The 18,597-nt window shown below is 34.9% G+C and overlaps 1 protein-coding gene across 8 annotated transcripts in view; it reads left to right on the top strand.

Moving 5' to 3' along the window:
* Positions 1-18,597, top strand: part of LOC118183214 (late secretory pathway protein AVL9 homolog) — a 172,651-nt gene that overhangs the window by 17,434 nt on the left and 136,620 nt on the right. For all 8 annotated transcript variants that reach the window (XR_015042726.1, XR_015042727.1, XM_085822404.1 and 5 more), the window contains one exon: positions 15,612-15,732. Coding sequence is in view for 5 of the 8 variants with exons in the window: in XM_085822404.1 (XP_085678530.1) it covers positions 15,612-15,732 (121 nt within the window). In the remaining 3 variants the exon portion in view is untranslated. The remainder of the gene's footprint in view (positions 1-15,611; positions 15,733-18,597) is intronic.

Genomic DNA, 18,597 nt, shown 5'->3' with positions numbered 1-18,597 from the left:
CTGACTCGGAACAGGGAGCTTACTAAAGCTATGTTCAATAAATGTGGGAAGTAGACAAGATACACAGGAAGGGTATACGAAACCCTTTATTTTTCACTCTTTACAATAATTTCCGTACTTGAATACAGAGACCAACTACTTGTGGTCTGAACGTAAGAATATAAAAATATTTAACTAAACTCTAACTTAACTTTTGAATAATAAACGTGGAAGATTGGCCGTATATTAACAGGAAGCCGTATGTAGTACAGAGAACTGTTAACACTACAATACGTTTAAAATTATCAAGAGGATTAAACCTCTGGCCTGGAAGGCAACCAGCAACCGAGTAAAACTTCTAAGGCAAGCGGCCTGCTTCGACTAACTCCTTCCTCTCTCTCCGTTTGGCAAAAAGCCACAACTTAAGTACTTGGCGTTCGCCAGACAAATTTTGCATAAATAAGTTAACGCTTTTAATTCTGGCCGGAAGTAGAAAATAAGAAGTGATAGTAAAGATTTAAAATAAAATAAACGTTAGTAAAACTTAAGATCCTTAAGATCCAATATTAGCACAAAAAACGAAGCAACTTAAACAACTGACATTGAAAGAAATGTTTAATAAAGTAAACAAATAAATATTAAGCTTTTGTTTTGTAAAATTTGATACCCTTTAGATCATAATTGCTCTTTATTTCATAAATTACAGTTTCATATTTTTAATTGTATAATTTCTGCATGCCATCTTACCAGATTTAAATTGATGATCTATAATCTGGAATCGCTGAAGTCCCGACGAGTCTGGATTAAGGACTTTGTACTGTATAGGTAATAAAAAAGGAAAACACCTTGGTAGGGGAAAAAAGTAGGTTTAGCATTACTTACTTCTGCGAAGAAATATACTTCTTACTGGTTACAAAAATGCACTTTATACTAACTTTAATGTTTTTATTTATTTCTAGAAAATAGAAATAAAAAAAAATAAGGAATGGAAATTGCTATTGTTCTTCCATCCAAAGGTTTCCTTGTCTTCCTTTTCTTCATCAGTTAATTCTTGAAGAATCCGAGCAAAATCAGCTGGTTGCACATATTTTTTTGCCATGAAAACGATAACCGATATGAAATTTACCAAATTAGCCAAATGTGTTCAAATTAAAATAATACATGACAATTAATAACACAAAATTACAAAATATTTGAGAAAAAAATTTTTTTTTAAATTTTAAAACACGAACACATGCGTGTCGTTAATTTTATGAAAATACTGCTATGTAACACAAAAGCCCAGTTAAAAAAAAAAAAGCCAAATGACTTCCTGTTGCCAAGTTCCATGATGTGGGGAAGTGTAGAAAGGAGGAACAGAAATGATTTTCAGACGTCTCAGCTTCGATATGCGAAAAATGTGCATTAAAAACTGAATTTGTCATAAATTTTGAGCATACGCGCGTGCTAGAAGGTTAATCGTGTAAATTCAAACTTAACGTGTTTCACATAAAGTACACAGGATCTAAATTTTCACTTGAGTAGGGAAAAAATACTAAGACCATATGTTTTTTCTAGTAGAGGTAGCTCCTTTTATTCATTCTCCAAGGAAGTCTTGCAAATTGTTACAATATTTCTTTATTATTCTATTAGTAGTATAGAGTTCCTCACTTCGGAATTCTAAGTTAAGGTTGGAAGTGAAGAATCTAAGAGCTGATAAGCAAATAATTGCTTGAGTTCGGTGACAAGAAACAACAAGATAGAAGGGTAACTAACCCTTTATTATTCCAATAAGATTTAACAAAACTCCGCCTGGGAGTGTACAAACAATGCCCACACTTGGGCTTGAACTTAAGACTAAGGATTAAACTAAAACTAAGATTAACTAAAGAAGTATAGCCGAAGCTATCAAGGTTCAAATTGAGTTGGCCCCATAACTTATTTGACCACGGAGCTTAGCAAGAGCCTGAGTACGGCCGAGTGTAATAACAGCTTTGAGAGAGAGAGAGTGGCCAAAAAGGCAGAAGCGCATAGATCAGAAACTGATTCTCTTTGACTCAGTAAGTAACTTCGTGGTTTAAATACCGCTCCTCCTCATTAAATATTCAGCAAGATTCCAAAACTACGTTCTGGCCGGAAGTAGTAAGTTGAAGTTAAGAATTTGACAGGAAAGGAACTTAAAATTTCAAACCTGAGCTCAAACTTCGCAACTCTTTTTTCGGGTGCAGATGATAACGAATATTTCAACTTAAAAACTTTTTGTGCCACTTAATATTCCAATTCCCTTCTATTTCTACCATAATAGACTTTTTGTTTTTGTCTTTCTATATCAGAGCTTTTAATTGCTTCGTCGATAATTTTCTGAATGTCTTTTAACTTGAGTTCTTCTTGTCTCTGTTGTACAAAGAACAGCTTATCCAAAAGCGTTATGATTTTGTTTCCTAAAAATAACTCCGCGGGGGTCTTCTGCGTAGTATCGTGCTATGCGGTTCTCAAGGCAAAACCTAACTCATTGACACAGCTGTCCCAGCGGTCATGAAAATTTTTCACATATCCTTTGATAATTTTTACAATATTCTTATTTACGCGTTCCGCTATATTCATTTGCAGTCTATATGGTACGATTTTTAGATGGCGTATGCCAAGTCCTGTGCACAAATTTTTAAATATACTGCTAACAAACTGTTTTCTGTTATCTGTTATCTGATATTACTTTTAGTGGGGCCCCGTATTTTAAAATATATCTATTTAAGAACGAATCTGCGACTATTTTAGCTGAAGCTCATTTAAGAGGGACTATTTCTGCCGATTTTGAAAAATGGTCAACAATTGTTAAAAGATATCGGTTTTTATTTGTTTTTGCCCTAGGGTAGGTTCCGAAAAAATCTATGCCAACTATTTCATTTGGAAAAGTGGTCTTTATGTTTTTTAAATACTGGCCGGTCTGTAATTAACATCGTTTATTAACTGGCACATATGGCACGACTTAACATACGCCGTAACAACTTTCTGTAACTGCGGAAAGTAAACTGCTTCATATACCCTCTTTAGTGTTTTTCGTATTCCGAAATGTCCAGCAGATGGTAGATTGTGCTATCAGGTTCAATGTTTCTTCTAACCTTCTTCGGAAACATACAATGACCTGACTAGGAACAGAGAGCTTACTAAAGCTATGTTCACTAATTGTAGTAAGTAGACAGGATACAGACGAAGGGTATACAAGACCCTTTATTTTTCTTTATATACAATGACTTCCGTACTTCGGAATACAATGACCCTCCACTCGGGTTCTAACGTAAAAGGTATAAAAATAAAACTAAACTCTAATTTAACTTTAAACTAATAAACGTGGAAGATTGGCCTTATATTAACAGGAAGCGTATGTAGTACAGAGACTGTGAACAAACACTACAATACGTTTAAATTTATCAAGAGGATTAAAATTTCTGGCCTGGAAGGCAAACAGCAACTGCGTAACTTCTAATGTAAGCGGCCTACTTTGACTCAACTGCTTCCTCTCTCTCGCTTGGCAAAAAGCCACAACTTAAATACTTGGCGTTCGCCAGACAAACTTTGTATAAAAACCTTAACGCTTATAATTCTGGCCGGAAGTAGAAAATAAGAAGTGATAGTAAAGATTTAAAATAAAATAAACGTTAGTAAAACTTAAGATCCTTACATACTTCCCGCCAGAGTTAATTTGTTTGAAACTGAGGTCTAAAACGACCTTGTTGAAAACTTTTAGCTTGAGGCCAACCTTTTACAATCATAACTTAGCTAGAAACTAGAAAATTTAAAAGAAAGAAATTTGTTACAATAGCAGCTCCCGGGATATACAACAATCTTTTTTTTTTTTTTTTTTTTTTTTTTTTCATCTGTACTGCATCTAAACAGGAGCTTTATTCAATTCTGGTTCCTTCCAGAGATCTGGAAAGAAAACTAGTTTAATGAAATGTTACAGAATGACATTGCAATTAACATATAGAATATACTTCTCTTAACATTCTTATTTCATTCATGACTATTTTAATTATCTCTCCCCGTGCTCTCTGACATGTGTTGTAAAAGAACACCAAACACGTATGTGTTTCTGTCTACGTGTGCCACACTTCCTCCTACAATCAAAACACTAACGTGTTAAAATTGAACATACGAGACCTCTTAACACACCCTACTTTCAACTCTAAACCCTGAGGTACTATTCTGAAAGTGGCTAACTCTAAAGTGTAGCGTCAGAGAACCTAACTACATCATTCAACCTTTAACACATATTCACCATGATTTAATCTTTACAGTCACACGAATAACAAATTTTTAACATTACTTTCACTTTTACCATATCACGGTATTTCTTAACATTCAAAATAACAGTTCACATGTATACAAGAACATATCAACATGCCGTTAATTTTACACATTTGAAAACATACATTAGTAGTACATTGTTAACTTCTATTCTTTTCAAAGCAAGTGCCAATTCTTTCTACATTGAAATAATACTACATTTCAAAAAGTCTTTCAGACTAAAACTTCTTTCTTGCTAGAATGTTTTAAATAAAATTTATACAATAACTTTTTACAATATTTAAGTCTTTACACAACGCTATTATACATCAACTTTAGTTTTACGCGCGAGTAATTGAAAAACATAATAAGAAAATCGGTCACAACTCATTTCTCGCCCTTTTGGCGATAAAGGTAGACCTCGCATGAGGTAAAACTTCTTGAAATCTGCCACTTGCAGTAAGAATGAAAGATTAACTTTGTAAAGTAACATAAAATTTTACTTATCTTTGTAATATTCAGACATCCTTTTCTGGGCCCAGTCTTTAAAGGTATAGCTGATAGTAGCTTGGTTGATCCTCCTTCTTGTACGGGCTCGCCCTTCAGTGCTTTCCTCTGGAAGCTTCCGTTTTTCACCAGTACGGCCACCCTTGAACACCTTCCTTTTGTGCTCTGCTTGTGGTCTTGGCCGTTTGAAGGCAGCTGGTCTTGGTGGAACCGGGAAACTTCTGTCATGATCCTCCTTGGACCTCGTTGTTGGCCGTTCAAATTTTTCTTGTACTTTTTCCTCCGCCGCTGATGGCCCTTCCGCAGTTCGGCGACTTTTGCTGCGGAGAGTTCTGTCGGATGAGTCAATCTTCCGTTTCACAGCCGGGTTATAGTTGCCGTCCTTTCTCCCGGTCCTTTCCACATACGTCGTCCTTCTCCCTTCTTCATTCTGGGGGTGTTCGTGCACTCTGTTTTCTGGACGGTGGAACGGCTTCTTTTTCTTTTTACCTTCAGTTTTTCCGCGGGGCAATTTTCTTTTCACTTGCTTCTGTCTCTCATTGGCTTGCCCTTGTACTTGTCGTTTTCCCACCTCTGGAACTTGTACCTGCGGTGTCTGCCGTACCGGATCCTGCAAAAGATCTGAAAAGATTTTCATTTTATTACGATCGAAGTAGGGTTTAATTTGATCAATATTTGCGGAACAGGTTTCACCATTTCTTGCCTTTAACACTACAACAGCGTGAGTTATTTTTTCTATAACATATGGTCCTTCAAAGCGTGGAAAAAAATTTGGCAGTTTTATGTTCTGGTGCTGAAGAAAGTGAATGCTTGATTTTTAAAACTTCATCCCCTACTTTATAAGTTACTCCCCGTCGTTTCAGATCATAGTATAACTTCTGTTTTCTTTGTGCTACTTCCGTATTCTTTTTTGCTTCTTTTATTAGTTTTTCTATATCACCCATTTTAAATTTTAGGGCTCTTTGTTGCACATAAAATAGTTTATCTAACGGTGTTATAACCTTTCTGCCTAGAAATAACTCAGCAGGAGTTTTGCCCGTTGTATCATGTTTTGCGGTCCTAAAGGCGAAAGCAAATTCATTGACATAGTTATCCCAGCTTTTATGAAAATTTTTAACATAACTACGGATAATTTTCACTATATTTCTGTTGACCCGTTCCGCTATATTTGATTGCGGCCGATACGGGACCATTTTTAAATGACGTATGCCCAGTTTTTGGCACATGTCTTCAAATATATTACTTACAAATTGAGGACCATTATCCGATATAACTTTTAGGGGCGCCCCGTATTTTAAAATATATTTATTTAAAATAGAATCAGTAACTAATTTCGCGGAGGCTCGTTTTAAGGGAACAATTTCGGTCCATTTACTAAAATGATCAACCATAACAAGGAGATAGCGACTTTTGTTTAACTGACTTTTTGGGAAAGGGCCCAATAAATCGATGCCGATTATTTCATTTGGAAATTCGGATTTAATACTATTTAGAAACCCGGCCGGGCGGAAATTAATATAATTAACGGCTTGACATGTTGGGCAGGACTGGACATACGCCCTTGTTAACTTTTGCAGTTCAGGAAAGTAGACTGCCTCGCGTACGCGTTGGATAGTTTTTCGAATACCAGCATGAGAAGCTAAAGGGCTGTCATGGAGCTCTTGCAGGATATTTAATCTAAGACTAGCTGGGATAACAGGTTGAAATTCGTAGTTTTTGTGTAGAATAATAGACCATCTATTAGTTCGTAATGGGCCGCCCTATTTCTTATCACCACAATATCTTGGTGGCTTAAATTTTCAGGATCCTTCAAATACTCATAAATACTTCCAAACTCAGGATCCTTACCCAGTTCGGTTATTACAGTTTCTCGGGAATTTATTGTACACGCTGTCAGCATTGCAACTTTTACGGTATTACCCTGTTCGTCTAATTTAATTCGTGATAGGGCATCTGCTACGATATTTTCCTTTCCGGGGGTATGCTTGATTACCAGATTATATTCTTGCAGCTTGAGTGCCCATCTTATTAACCTTGGGGATAAATTTTTCCCTGAGTACAATCTAGTTACCGCCGCATGATCAGAATATACTGTTATCGGCGCCTTTCCAAAATAGACTCGGAACTTTTGCACTGCTAACAGAACTGCAAGTGCCTCTCTCTCGGTCGCGGAATAGTTTCTTTGTGTTTGATTTAAAGTTCGGCTAAAAAATGCCACGGGTTGCTGATTTTGCGAAAGTACCGCTCCTACCGCATAATCCGAAGCATCCGCTGAAATTTCTAAATTTTCATCCTTTTCAGGAAATTTCAACACAGGGGCTTGCGTTAATGCTTGTTTTAATTTTTCGAAAGCACTATTGGCTTCAGCCGTCCACGAGAATCTTGCCTTTTTCCTTTTTAATTTTAACAATGGCTCAGCGATAGCCGCAAAATCTTTTATAAAGGACCTATAATATGAACAAAGTCCTAGAAAAGAAGAGAGCTTCTTTGCCGTGTTTGGAGTCGGATACTTTTGTACAGCGATTATTTTTGATTCATCTGTCTCGATCCCTTTTTGCGATATTTTGTAACCTAAATATTTTAATTCAGGGGCTGCAAATTTGCACTTTTCGACATTAACTTTTAGACCGGCCTCATTAAATAAAGAAAACACCTGTCTTAAATCCTGTATATGTTGGTCGAGATTATCACTAGTAATAATGATATCGTCTAAATAGATAAATGTGGACTTTCCAAGAACAGGTCTTAACACAATGTCCATGCATCGCTGAAATGTTGCTGGGGCGCCTGAAAGGCCAAACGGCATACGCAAAAATGCATTAGTGCCAGACTTGGTTATAAAAGCAGTCTTAGGCACGTCCTCAGGCCTGACCCCTATTTGAAAATAACCATTCGTTAAGTCTAAAGTCGTCATAAATTTGGTTAATTTTATGTTCCTTAAAATTTCTTCTATGATCGGTAACGGATATACCGGATATTTCGTTATGGAATTTAATTTACGGTAATCAATAGCGAATCTCCACCTTTTTGGATGCTCCAAAGGATAATCATTATTTTTCTTACATAAAACCACCGGACTAGCATAACTACTTGAGATAGGCGTTATGATCTTTTTACGTAGCATATCGGTAATATGCCATTCTATAATTTTTTCCTTATTCTTATCATACCGGTATGGTTTTTGACGAACCGGCAATGCATCTCCGGTGTCAATACTATGGTTAGTAACCTGAGTAAATCCTGGAATATCACTAAATAAGGAAGCAAATTCACTTACCACTTGTCGGATTCTATCTTGCTCGTCATTAGGCAGGTGGTCAAGATTTAACCTTGGCGGTTCAACATTTTCTACACGCACTGGTTTCATCGTCAGCTTAAGGGACGCTGCATTAAAATCCAGTGTAGCTTGTGCGTCTGAAAGAAAGTCTATTCCTAGGATTAAATTTGCTTGCAAATTCTTTACTATAAAAAACATCACCTTTACTTGTTCGTCCTTGATACGGATGTACAAAGGTACTTTACCTACGCACTTACATTGTTCTCCTTGCGCTGCTAATACTGTTGTATTATCCGCATTATATATGCGGTATTTGCGAAAATACTTTCTAAAAAAGACTTCTGCCACACAGGAACACTGCGCGCCGGTATCCAGGAGTGCGGTGGCCGGGATATTATTTACCAAGACTTCAATCTTCGGAAGAGTTAAATTTTTCACCATTACTGTATTTAACTTGTAGGAAGAGGGGTTTTCGTGGCCTTCAGATTTCCGCACCCTCTCGTCAGCAAAAATCCGTTTTAGTTTAAATTATTTTTCCTTTTGGTGCTTTCCTTCTTTCTCCACTGGCCTTGAGACTTTTTTCCTGGGTTGCTATTGAACTGTCGACGTTCGCCGGCTGTTTTTGAATGCTCGGGTTTCCTTGCCCACTGATTCGCTTTTTCTCCGTAGCCATGTGCTTGAGTTTGCTGTAGTCTTGGCGTACCAAATTGGTTTCGCTGTTGATATTGGCGTCTTCTTTCGACGTCCGCCGTTCTTCTACTTTCAAACTGCATTGCTAGCTCAAATGACTTTTCCAGTGTAGTCGGATTTCGTAATTCAATAAAGTCTTGCACTTGGGGTAGTAACCTCGGCAAAATCACTTGAATTATTTCAGGATCTGGACGGTTTCCATACAAGAGCTTGAAAACGTGAATTTTTCTTAAAATAAAGCTCGAGAGGTTTTCCATTCTTTGTTGATATATGCTAAAAAGTTCCGTTTCTAATTTCGCACGATCCCTTACAACAGGGAAGGCTTTTAGTAGGGCAGTCTTGACATTTTCATAAGTATAGGTGGGACTTCCTGCTTGACCCAAGAGACTTCTGCCGATACATTTGAACCAGTTAAGCGCTTGGCCCCTCAAAGCGCTGGTAGCTAAGGTAACTTTTTGAAACTCGTGCACGGGGTAGAGCATGAAGTGGTCATCCAATTTTTCCAAAAAACTGGTTACCGGTGAGTTTCCATTAAACGTTGCTTCTGGTTTCATCGAAGCGCGCATGGTCTGGACGATGTACCCAAATCCTTCCAGGGCGGCAGCTGGCATTTCTGGATTCTGAGCCGTTTCTGCAGGCAGCACAGGTTCTTCTTGAAACTCGGCCATGGTTATTCTTCGTCGGGCGCCACTATCAGGTTCAATGTTTCTTCTAACCTTCTTCGGAAACATACAGTGACCTGACTAGGAACAGAGAGCTTACTAAAGCTATGTTCACTAATTGTAGTAAGTAGACAGGATACAGACGAAGGGTATACAAGACCCTTTATTTTTCTTTATATACAATGACTTCCGTACTTCGGAATACAATGACCCTCCACTCGGGGTCTAACGTAAAAGGTATAAAAATAAAACTAAACTCTAATTTAACTTTAGAATAAGATTGGCCTTATAATAACAGGAAGCGTATGTAAACACTACAATACGTTTAATTTATCAAGAGGATTAAAACCTCTGGCCTGGAAGGCAAATAGCAACTGCGTAACTTCTAAGGTAAGCGGCCTGCTTCGAACTCACTGCTTCCTCTCTCCTGCTTGGCAAAAAGGCCACACTTAAATACTTGGCGTTCGCCAGACAACTTTGCATAAAATCCTTCACGCTTATAATTCTGGCCGGAAGTAGAAAATAAGAAGTGATAGTAAAGATTTAAAATAAAATAAACGTTAGTAAAACTTAAGATTCTTACAGTGCAACTCCTCTGAGATACTTAAACGTAGACTCACTGAGATCACTGGTCGGTATTCTTGGTTTTCATTTGTTACTTTTGTATAAAATAACAATTTGTCGATTATTTTGTAATGCTGTGCCCTATTGCGAATAGCTGTTAAATCTATATGTTCAAAGTTTTCAGGGTCTTCCAGGTATGCGTAAATATCTTTAAAATTCCGGGTCCTTTTTCAATTCTATGTTTATTGTTTCACGGAACTCAATAACTCTTGGTGAGCATAGCACACTTGATTGTGTTTCCTTCTTCATCAATTTTTATGCGTGAAAGGGCATCGGCGACTACATTTTCCTTTCCTGGAGTGTGTTTTATAATTAAGTTGAACTCTTGTAATTTTAAAGTCCAACGTATCAAGCGAGGCGATAAATTTTTTCCTGAATACAAGCGACCCACTGCTGCATGATCTGAGTAGACCGTTATCGGTGAACTTCCGAAGTAGACACGAAACTTCTGAATTGCTAATAACACAGCGAGCGTTTCTCGCTCTGTAGCGGAATAGTTCCTTTGAGTAGCATTCAAGGTTTTCGAAAAGAAAGCTATAGGTTGCCCATTTTGGGAGAGCACCGCTCCAACTGCATAATCGGATGCATCCGCTGAAATTTCTAGACCTTGCTCGCCTTCTGGGAATTTAAGAACTGGGCATTGATTAGGGCATTCTTTAGTTGTTCAAAAGCGGTGGTCGTCTTAGCTGTCTAAGAAAATCTACTTTTCTTTCTTTTTAGCATCAGCAGAAGCTCAACTATTTTCGCAAAGTCCTTTATAAACATTTTATAACAGGAACAAAAGCCCAAAAATGAAGACAATTTCTTAGCAGTATTTGGGGGAGGATAACTTTTAATTGACTTAATTTTTGAATCGTCAGTCTCTATGCCATTATTAGATATTTATTTAGAAACCGGCGTTTATTTTGAAACCGGCCCCGTTAAGTAAGGGAAAAACTTCTTCCAAATGTTTCAAATGTTCCTCTAATGTTTTTCTGGTAACTATGATATCGTCAAGATAAATAATTGTACTTTTACCTAAAAGTGGCTTCAAGACTATGTCCATAGAATTTTGGAATGTAGCTGGCACTCTGCTTAAACCAAAGGGCATTCTTAAGAAGGTATAGACACCTGATTTTGTTATGAATGCGGTCTTCTGGACATCATCCGGCTTAACGGCGATTTGAAAGTAACCGGAAGTCAAAACAAGGGTTGTCATATACTTCGTCGAGCGAATTTTTCTAATTATTTTGTCAATTATTGGTAGGGGATATGTGGGATATTTTGTTTTACTGTTCACCTGAACCATAGAATTCTGAAAATTAAGATTTGCGCCGGATGCACATAAAAAATCGACCCTCCAATATAACAGACGTGAGTAAATTTTTCATGACTAAAAAATTATGGCCGACCTCGTTTTAAATCTGAACATGCAGTGCGGTTTCTCCCTAAACATATGCACTGTTTGCCTTGGGCAGCAATTACTTTCTGTGCCATGGCTTTAAACAGTCTGTAACGACAAAAATGCTTTTTTAAAAAAAATTCTGATAGGAATGAATATTGTGCCTCTGTGTCCAGGAGTGCAGTGGTTGGTACATTATTTACCAGAATCTGTACCTCCGGTATAGCTAGATTTTGTACCACCACTGTATTTAAAGAAATTTCTGAGGGGTCTTCTTTCCCACTCGGTGACCGCTGCCCCTTCTCTATCACCGGTTTGCGTTTAAATTTTGGTTACCTGCTGCCTCTTTTCGCTGATTTTTATATCCACCGCCCTTAGATTTATCTGCGCTCTTGTTATTGAACTTTTTACTTTTTCCCGTCTGCCGATACGCCTTGTGGTTTCTTTTGGGAAGTAAATCTTGAGTACTGTCTATACTGACTTGCACACACTTTCTCTGAGTTTCTTCTGCTTTGGAATTTCCCCGCAAGCTGAAATAGAACTTCTAATGTTTGCCGATTACACACTTCGAGGAAATCTTGCACTGACGGTAGAAGACGCGGTAGAATTACTTCGATAATTTCTTTTTCGCGCCTTTTCCCGTATAATGGATTTAAAATATGAACTCCATGAAATCCTCGAAACTGCCTTGGTATTTACTATACAATTCTGATTCAAGCTTCGCACGATCTTGAACGACTGGAAACGCTCTTAGTAATGCAGACTTGAAATTTTCCCAGTTATATGATTCAGATCCTGGGTCCCCTAACAAGAACTTTCCTATACTCTTCTGCCAGCTAAGGGCTTGACCTTTTAAGGCTGTAGTAGTGATGATCACCTTTTGTAGCTGATTCACAGGGTGTAAGGTGAAATGTAGGTCCAACTGCTCCAAAAATGTCAGGACTGAGGCCTTGCCGTCAAATGTTGCTGTTCGTTTCATAGATGCACGTAACGTTTCCACGAGGAATCCAAACCCTTCTACTGTATTCGTGGATGTTAGAGGGACCGGAAAGGTAAGAGAGGTCAACGTAAACTTCCTGGATTCTAACAACATGGTCCGTTGAAAAAATTTCGGGAGCCAAATGTAGAGTTCCTCACTTCGGAATTCTAAGTTAAGGTTGGAAGTGAAGAATCTAAGAACTGATAAGCAAATAATTACTTGAGTTCGGTGACAAGAAGAAACAAGATAGAAGGGTAACTAACCCTTAATTATTCCAATAAGATTTAACAAAACTCCACCTGGGAGTGTACAAACAAAGCCCGCACTTGGGCTTGAACTTAAAAGACAAAGAATTAAACTAAAACTAAGATTAACTAAAGAAGTATAGCCAAAGCTATCAAGGCTCAAATCGAGTTGGCCCCTTAACTTATTTGACAGGGCCTGATTACGGCCGAGCGTAATAACAGCTTTGAGAGAGAGAGAGTGGCCAAAAAGGCAGACGCGCGTAAATCAGAAACTCTGATTCTCTCTGACTCAGTAAGTAATTTTGTGGTTTAAATACCACTCCTCCTCATTAAATATTCAGCAAGATTCCAAAACTACGTTCTGGCCGGAAGTAGTAATTTGAAGTTAAGAATTTGATAGGAAAGGAACTTAAAATTTAACTGTTAATAAAATTAACACAATCCTTACAGTAGTTAAAGAAAACAGTTGCAAATGGATATGACATAACTCTTTATTTGCACAGCTATAATAATACTACATACAAGTACTGTAGCGTTGTCGAAAAATATTTCCGTATTTTCATGTTATTAATGTTCTGATGGGAAATGTTAAGCTGAATTTGCTTTATTTCAAAATATAGTCATCTCTACTTCTGCACTTTATTAGTTTCTAGCTATTTTAGATACTTATGAGAGAATTATGGCTTCTACAACTTATAGTTTTATGCAACTTAAAATTTTATTTTTAGCATCTGAGTATTATCCTATTGATAGTATAAACTGCAAATTAACACATAATAAATTATAGTATACGTTTTGTGTACTATAATATAATAGTCAAAAAGAAAACTATAGAGATTTGTGCAGCAGAGTTCACTGCAGTAGTAGCTATGAAACTAATCATTTTTCAGTACTTTTCTGTTTTGCCGGCGCAAATGATAATGTCGCCAATAATGATACAACTGATGCCAAATGGAATATCTTCGCTGGTAACCTTTTACGCCTCATTTTCAAAACTAGTCACAGCCGTTTCTTACAGTACTGACGTACAATCACATAGAATATTTTGATTGTTTCTTTCAATACTGATAAACAATCACATAGAATATTTACAAAGAGTCAATTAGGATGCAATCACCCCACTCACCTGAAGGCGAAAATATAGAAAAGGCAAAATCGAGGATTAAATTCATCAGTTCTAATGAGAATGCACTAGCAAAGTTAAGCACTGTGGTTTTACATAATTTCAGAGTAAGCTATTCTTACAAATTGAAATAATTCTTGCATTTAAACTTGTAAACTAACATTTGTTAACATTTTTTACGTGTATACTGTATGTTGCTGCCAACAAAGTCTGCTTGGCGAGATTTGCGCCGGCAAAACGGAAAAGTACCCATTTTTCTTCATTTTTTAATAGTAAATAATACAAAAGTACTATCTATATACATTTTTAATATTCAAAAAATAAATTTGAAGTGTAGCTCAAAAAGATTTTCAAGTGTATTTATTGAAAAGATCCACCGTAGGTAATAGATTAGTGTAATTCTAATGCATATATCTAAGGCACATGTTATCTCAAATTATAGATTAACACAACCACCGATTTCCAAGGACTAAATAAATATACATGCTAATTTAATGTTTAAACTAAAAAACTCGGCAATCTCCCATGAAAATTTAGAATTAAGTATAAATTCTTATAAAAGCATCCTTTTATATTAAAATGTTTCAGAATTACTGATGCTTCTAATATTACTGCTGTTGATGTCCTTAATATCTACAATGGGAAGGTATTAAAAAAAATTAACATCCCAATATTTATGTGTGTTCGTTAAAAATCGATTACAACAGCTAAAATATTAAAACATATCCTGATGAAATTAATAAAATTTTAGCAGCATAAAATATTCTATGACACTAATTAATATTAATGAGAGAAAATTGGCTTTGTATTTATGTTCTTGGAGATAAACAGATCTTTCCTGAATTCGTCTTTTTCAGTAGTTTAGAATAACTATCCATGAACTACGAATATACTATTATTGCATATACATTTAAAAGTTTGAAAAACGCTATTCAAGGTCTTGGGAATAGTTTTCAATTAGCTGGTATACAATTAATATTCTTAATAAAAACATTACTAATACTGACAAGCATCATGCACAAGAAAAATTTATAAATCTTACCTCGTTTTCTGCAGAAATTTGCACAGATGTTTCATAATTAATTGATTTCTTCATTTCGACCTTAAGACAGCTTTTTATAGGTACCATGCTATCCGACATTGCTTTGAAACAAATATTGTTAATGTGTTTTTCCTTGAATAACATAAGACCCTTCTTGTTGACATCAAGGAAAGAGAAATCATTTCCAAGGGTATTTTTTAATTTCTTGCAATAGCCATAAATTTTAAAATTCAAAAAATCAATTAATTTCAGCGGAATATCAGCTGTCGACTCCATTGTAAACATAGCACGTGCGGAATTTGTTCTTAAACCATGTGACCACATTTTTCCTCTTCTTCTCTTGCGGAATGTATCTCATTTTTGTTATACCTCATTGCGTAAGGATAGCTAAGACTGATCTGGTTATCATCATTGTACAGTTTTTTGTAGGAAATCAAAGTATCTTGTTAAATGATTTTTTTTTATTTAGAAAGTACTTTTTAGGAAATGTATGATTATTCAGTGAAAGTATAAAAGGAAAAGAAGGTTTAGTCAACAAGTAATTTGCAATAAATCAAGTTTTTATAAAAGTACGATTTTATGGGTATTATTCATTCGTGTGTTTTTGATGAGGGGAAGAAAGAAAGCTTAAAAGAAACTTTGTGTATGTGAATTTAGATTAGTAATCAGTAATTTTTCCAAGAGGCTTTTGTTTTGCTGAGTAACACTGTTTCTCAGTGAATTTGTTAATTAAAAATCCATAGAAAATTTTTGTAATATAGAAAATGTTATAAAAAATAATTTTAATGAAAACTTTAGCATTAACCAGTAGCTAGTTATAATTAAGGAATTTCTTTCAGGTCGAGTATTCATATCCTCCACTATTTGATGGTGATAATGGTAAAGGAAGTGATTTACCAGAGCCTTGGAAGCATTTACCTACTCTTGCTTTACCAGATGGTGCTCATAATTATGAACAAGGTATTTTTCAAAAATTTAAGATTGTGGTATATTAGTAATATCTGCTATAAATGTTTAAATACAATTATTGTTGCTTTCATATTAGTGAAACCCCCTGGGTGCAATTTGGCAATTTTTTACTAATGAAAATATAAAAGTGTATCTTATCGGCTGCAAATCGCTGTTTTTTGTTAATTTTTACTATCAATATTCATCATAAGGGGGCAAATATTATCAATATGTGAAAAAAAACATAGATAAGCAAATTAAAATATACATTTTAATTATTAAAAAGGATTACATGATACATTAAAAAATAAAACTCATTCTTCTCCAAATTTTTCTGTATTTTTTCGAAGTATACAGCAATCCATTTTCATTTGAGAATTAATTAATAAAAATTAGTTTTAAGGGTAATTTTTTAATCTGAATGTCTTGAATTAAAGTTACAAATTAGAGGTAATTATTTGCAGTGGTCTGGATTAGGTCTATTGATTTTCCAAGCATGTTCAATGGATACTTGTTTTCATAGTAGTACTTTAACAGTCCACTTAACTTATAACTAGATGAAAATAGAGTGGGCACATAATTATGTTTACTCTTTTGTATTATTCTTTCACAGTGAATCTTTTGTAAAAGGGATTTTATGTCTTTCTAAGTTTTGATTATACAAGAACGTAGAAATAAAGACTTTCTTTTTTATCTTAGTTACCAAAATGTGCATTAATTCTGATTTTTCATTGTTAAAAAACAAGGATATAAATAGACAAATTTTATAAGTCTACTAGAACGTGATAATAGTAAGAACAACTTCAAGTACATACATATTCACACAACAACCACTTTGGTGCAGCTTGGTGAGAAAGGTACTTATCGAGTGCAAATAGTGATTTTCACAGCTTTTTAAAGAAATTATTCTGAAACTGTCTATATTTATTATAAGTCAGCAGACATTATAAACATATCAAAAGAAAATGCACTTTAACAATTTAAAATACAAATTTAAATTCTTAAAGAAGGATTATATGATACATTAAAACCTAAAACATTTTTCATGAAATTCCTTTGAATTAATTTTTTTTGTGCTGTTGTTTCTCTATGTACCAGTGCTCTGTTTTTACTTCAAAACATCAGAGAATTATGTACTGGCCATGTATCAAATTCTTCTCATTGTTTGGCTCTCATCATTATCAGACGCTTGTCCTTTTAGTGATTTTGTGGCAAAATAATGCATTCCTGCAGCAATTTTACTCTACTTTCTTCCATTATTGTCGAATTCATATTTGCCTCAAACTCACATTTTAAAATTGAGTTTCAGGGGAAAATATTATAATTTGTTTATAAAAACCAAACTTGGAATGCAATAAAAAGAATGTATACGAAAATAGCAACATTGCTTGATTTATGAGCAAGGTTGCCTGAAGAATATGCCAAATCTTAAAGCACAGCTGCCAGTTTGGCACATTCTGAAAATTTGGCAACTGCTACTAAGGTGATTATGATAATCCACAATTATTCTTTGATCTAGGTTCACTGTGTAAAATTTATTTTTATGTCTGTTATTTCTTCAACTGAAGTTTTTCTCTGAACCTAGAGACTAGTACAGTTTTATTTTACTTGGTTAAAATTACATGCAGTTACTTTGCATGTAAAATCCTAAGCTTGAGCTCAGTTAATATCTATAGTATGTCAGGAGTATCATATCAGTTATAAGCAAAATATAAAAGAATGATTGTCAAAATGTTCATTTGTATTTGAAAAGAAATATTAAACTGTGCTTACTTATATAGGTTTCATGTCGACATAGTGTATCAGAATACTATTGAACATAAAAACACAATGCTTGGGTGGGAAGAGATAAAATTCTTCACTTCAAAATGAGTAGGTATGCAGAATTATAATGTTGACTAAAAATGATATGAAAAGAGAAAGTTGTTTATGGAGCATGGTTTTGAGATCTCTTGACTTATATATATACATTAATATTATAATTAATTATTATTTAATACTACATAAACTAATTACATGATGTACATTAATCTGGAATTTGTAACTTTAATACTACATAAACTAATTACATGATGTACATTAATCTGGAATTTGTAACTTAGAGAGTTATAAAATACTTATACTTCCCTACGCACAGAGTATTTATTTCACCTTTTTTCATGGTTGGAAGTTAAATGAAATCTCAGTTAGGAAGGATTACATGCAGTTCAGTTTTTGTTATTTAAGTTTTGAATTCTTTCATTTCACATATAACACATGTTAAATAAAAGTTGGCATTTATTTGTTACAGAGACAAGTTCATATATAAATCAGAAAGACTTGAATTCATCTCCATTTTTGTCTACAGAAAATGATGCTGAAGAATTAAAATACAATGACACCAGTGAAATAGATTTAGAACAAGTGATTTATTCATTTTCATGTATTTCTTCATGCTGAACATTATTATAGAAACTAATGTATTATTTTCAGATGTTTATTTTTTTTTACTTCAGCATGCAACTTCATCTTTATTTACAATTTTGCCATCATGTCTCCTTCTCTTGTACTTCTTTGTTATAGCGGCCACCAAGATTGAATTGCTAATCAACCAAGATATCTCGCGAAAATCTGGCTGTGTGTTGCATTTTTGCTTTCACCTTTTGTTCTTATAGATTTCATTTTTCGTGAGATTTTCAAATTTGCATTATTTATTTAAAAACATGTTCATTGCTTTTTTGTGTGAATGTTACATTAATAATCTTTAATTTACCGAGTAATGAGGTGGATGTCATATAATTTTCTCAAGAAAGAAGTCTTTTACCTGACAAAGGAATATGCAAAAATGACTACAACATGAAACTTTGTTAACGACAAAACTGTTTGGAGCTTGGGGGA

The sequence above is a fragment of the Stegodyphus dumicola genome, chromosome 8 (genome assembly GCF_044657685.1).
Source record: "Stegodyphus dumicola isolate Sdum_Otavi_A_Nest chromosome 8, ASM4465768v1".
NCBI lineage: Eukaryota > Metazoa > Arthropoda > Arachnida > Araneae > Eresidae > Stegodyphus > Stegodyphus dumicola.
This window is presented reverse-complemented; position numbering and strand designations above follow the sequence as displayed.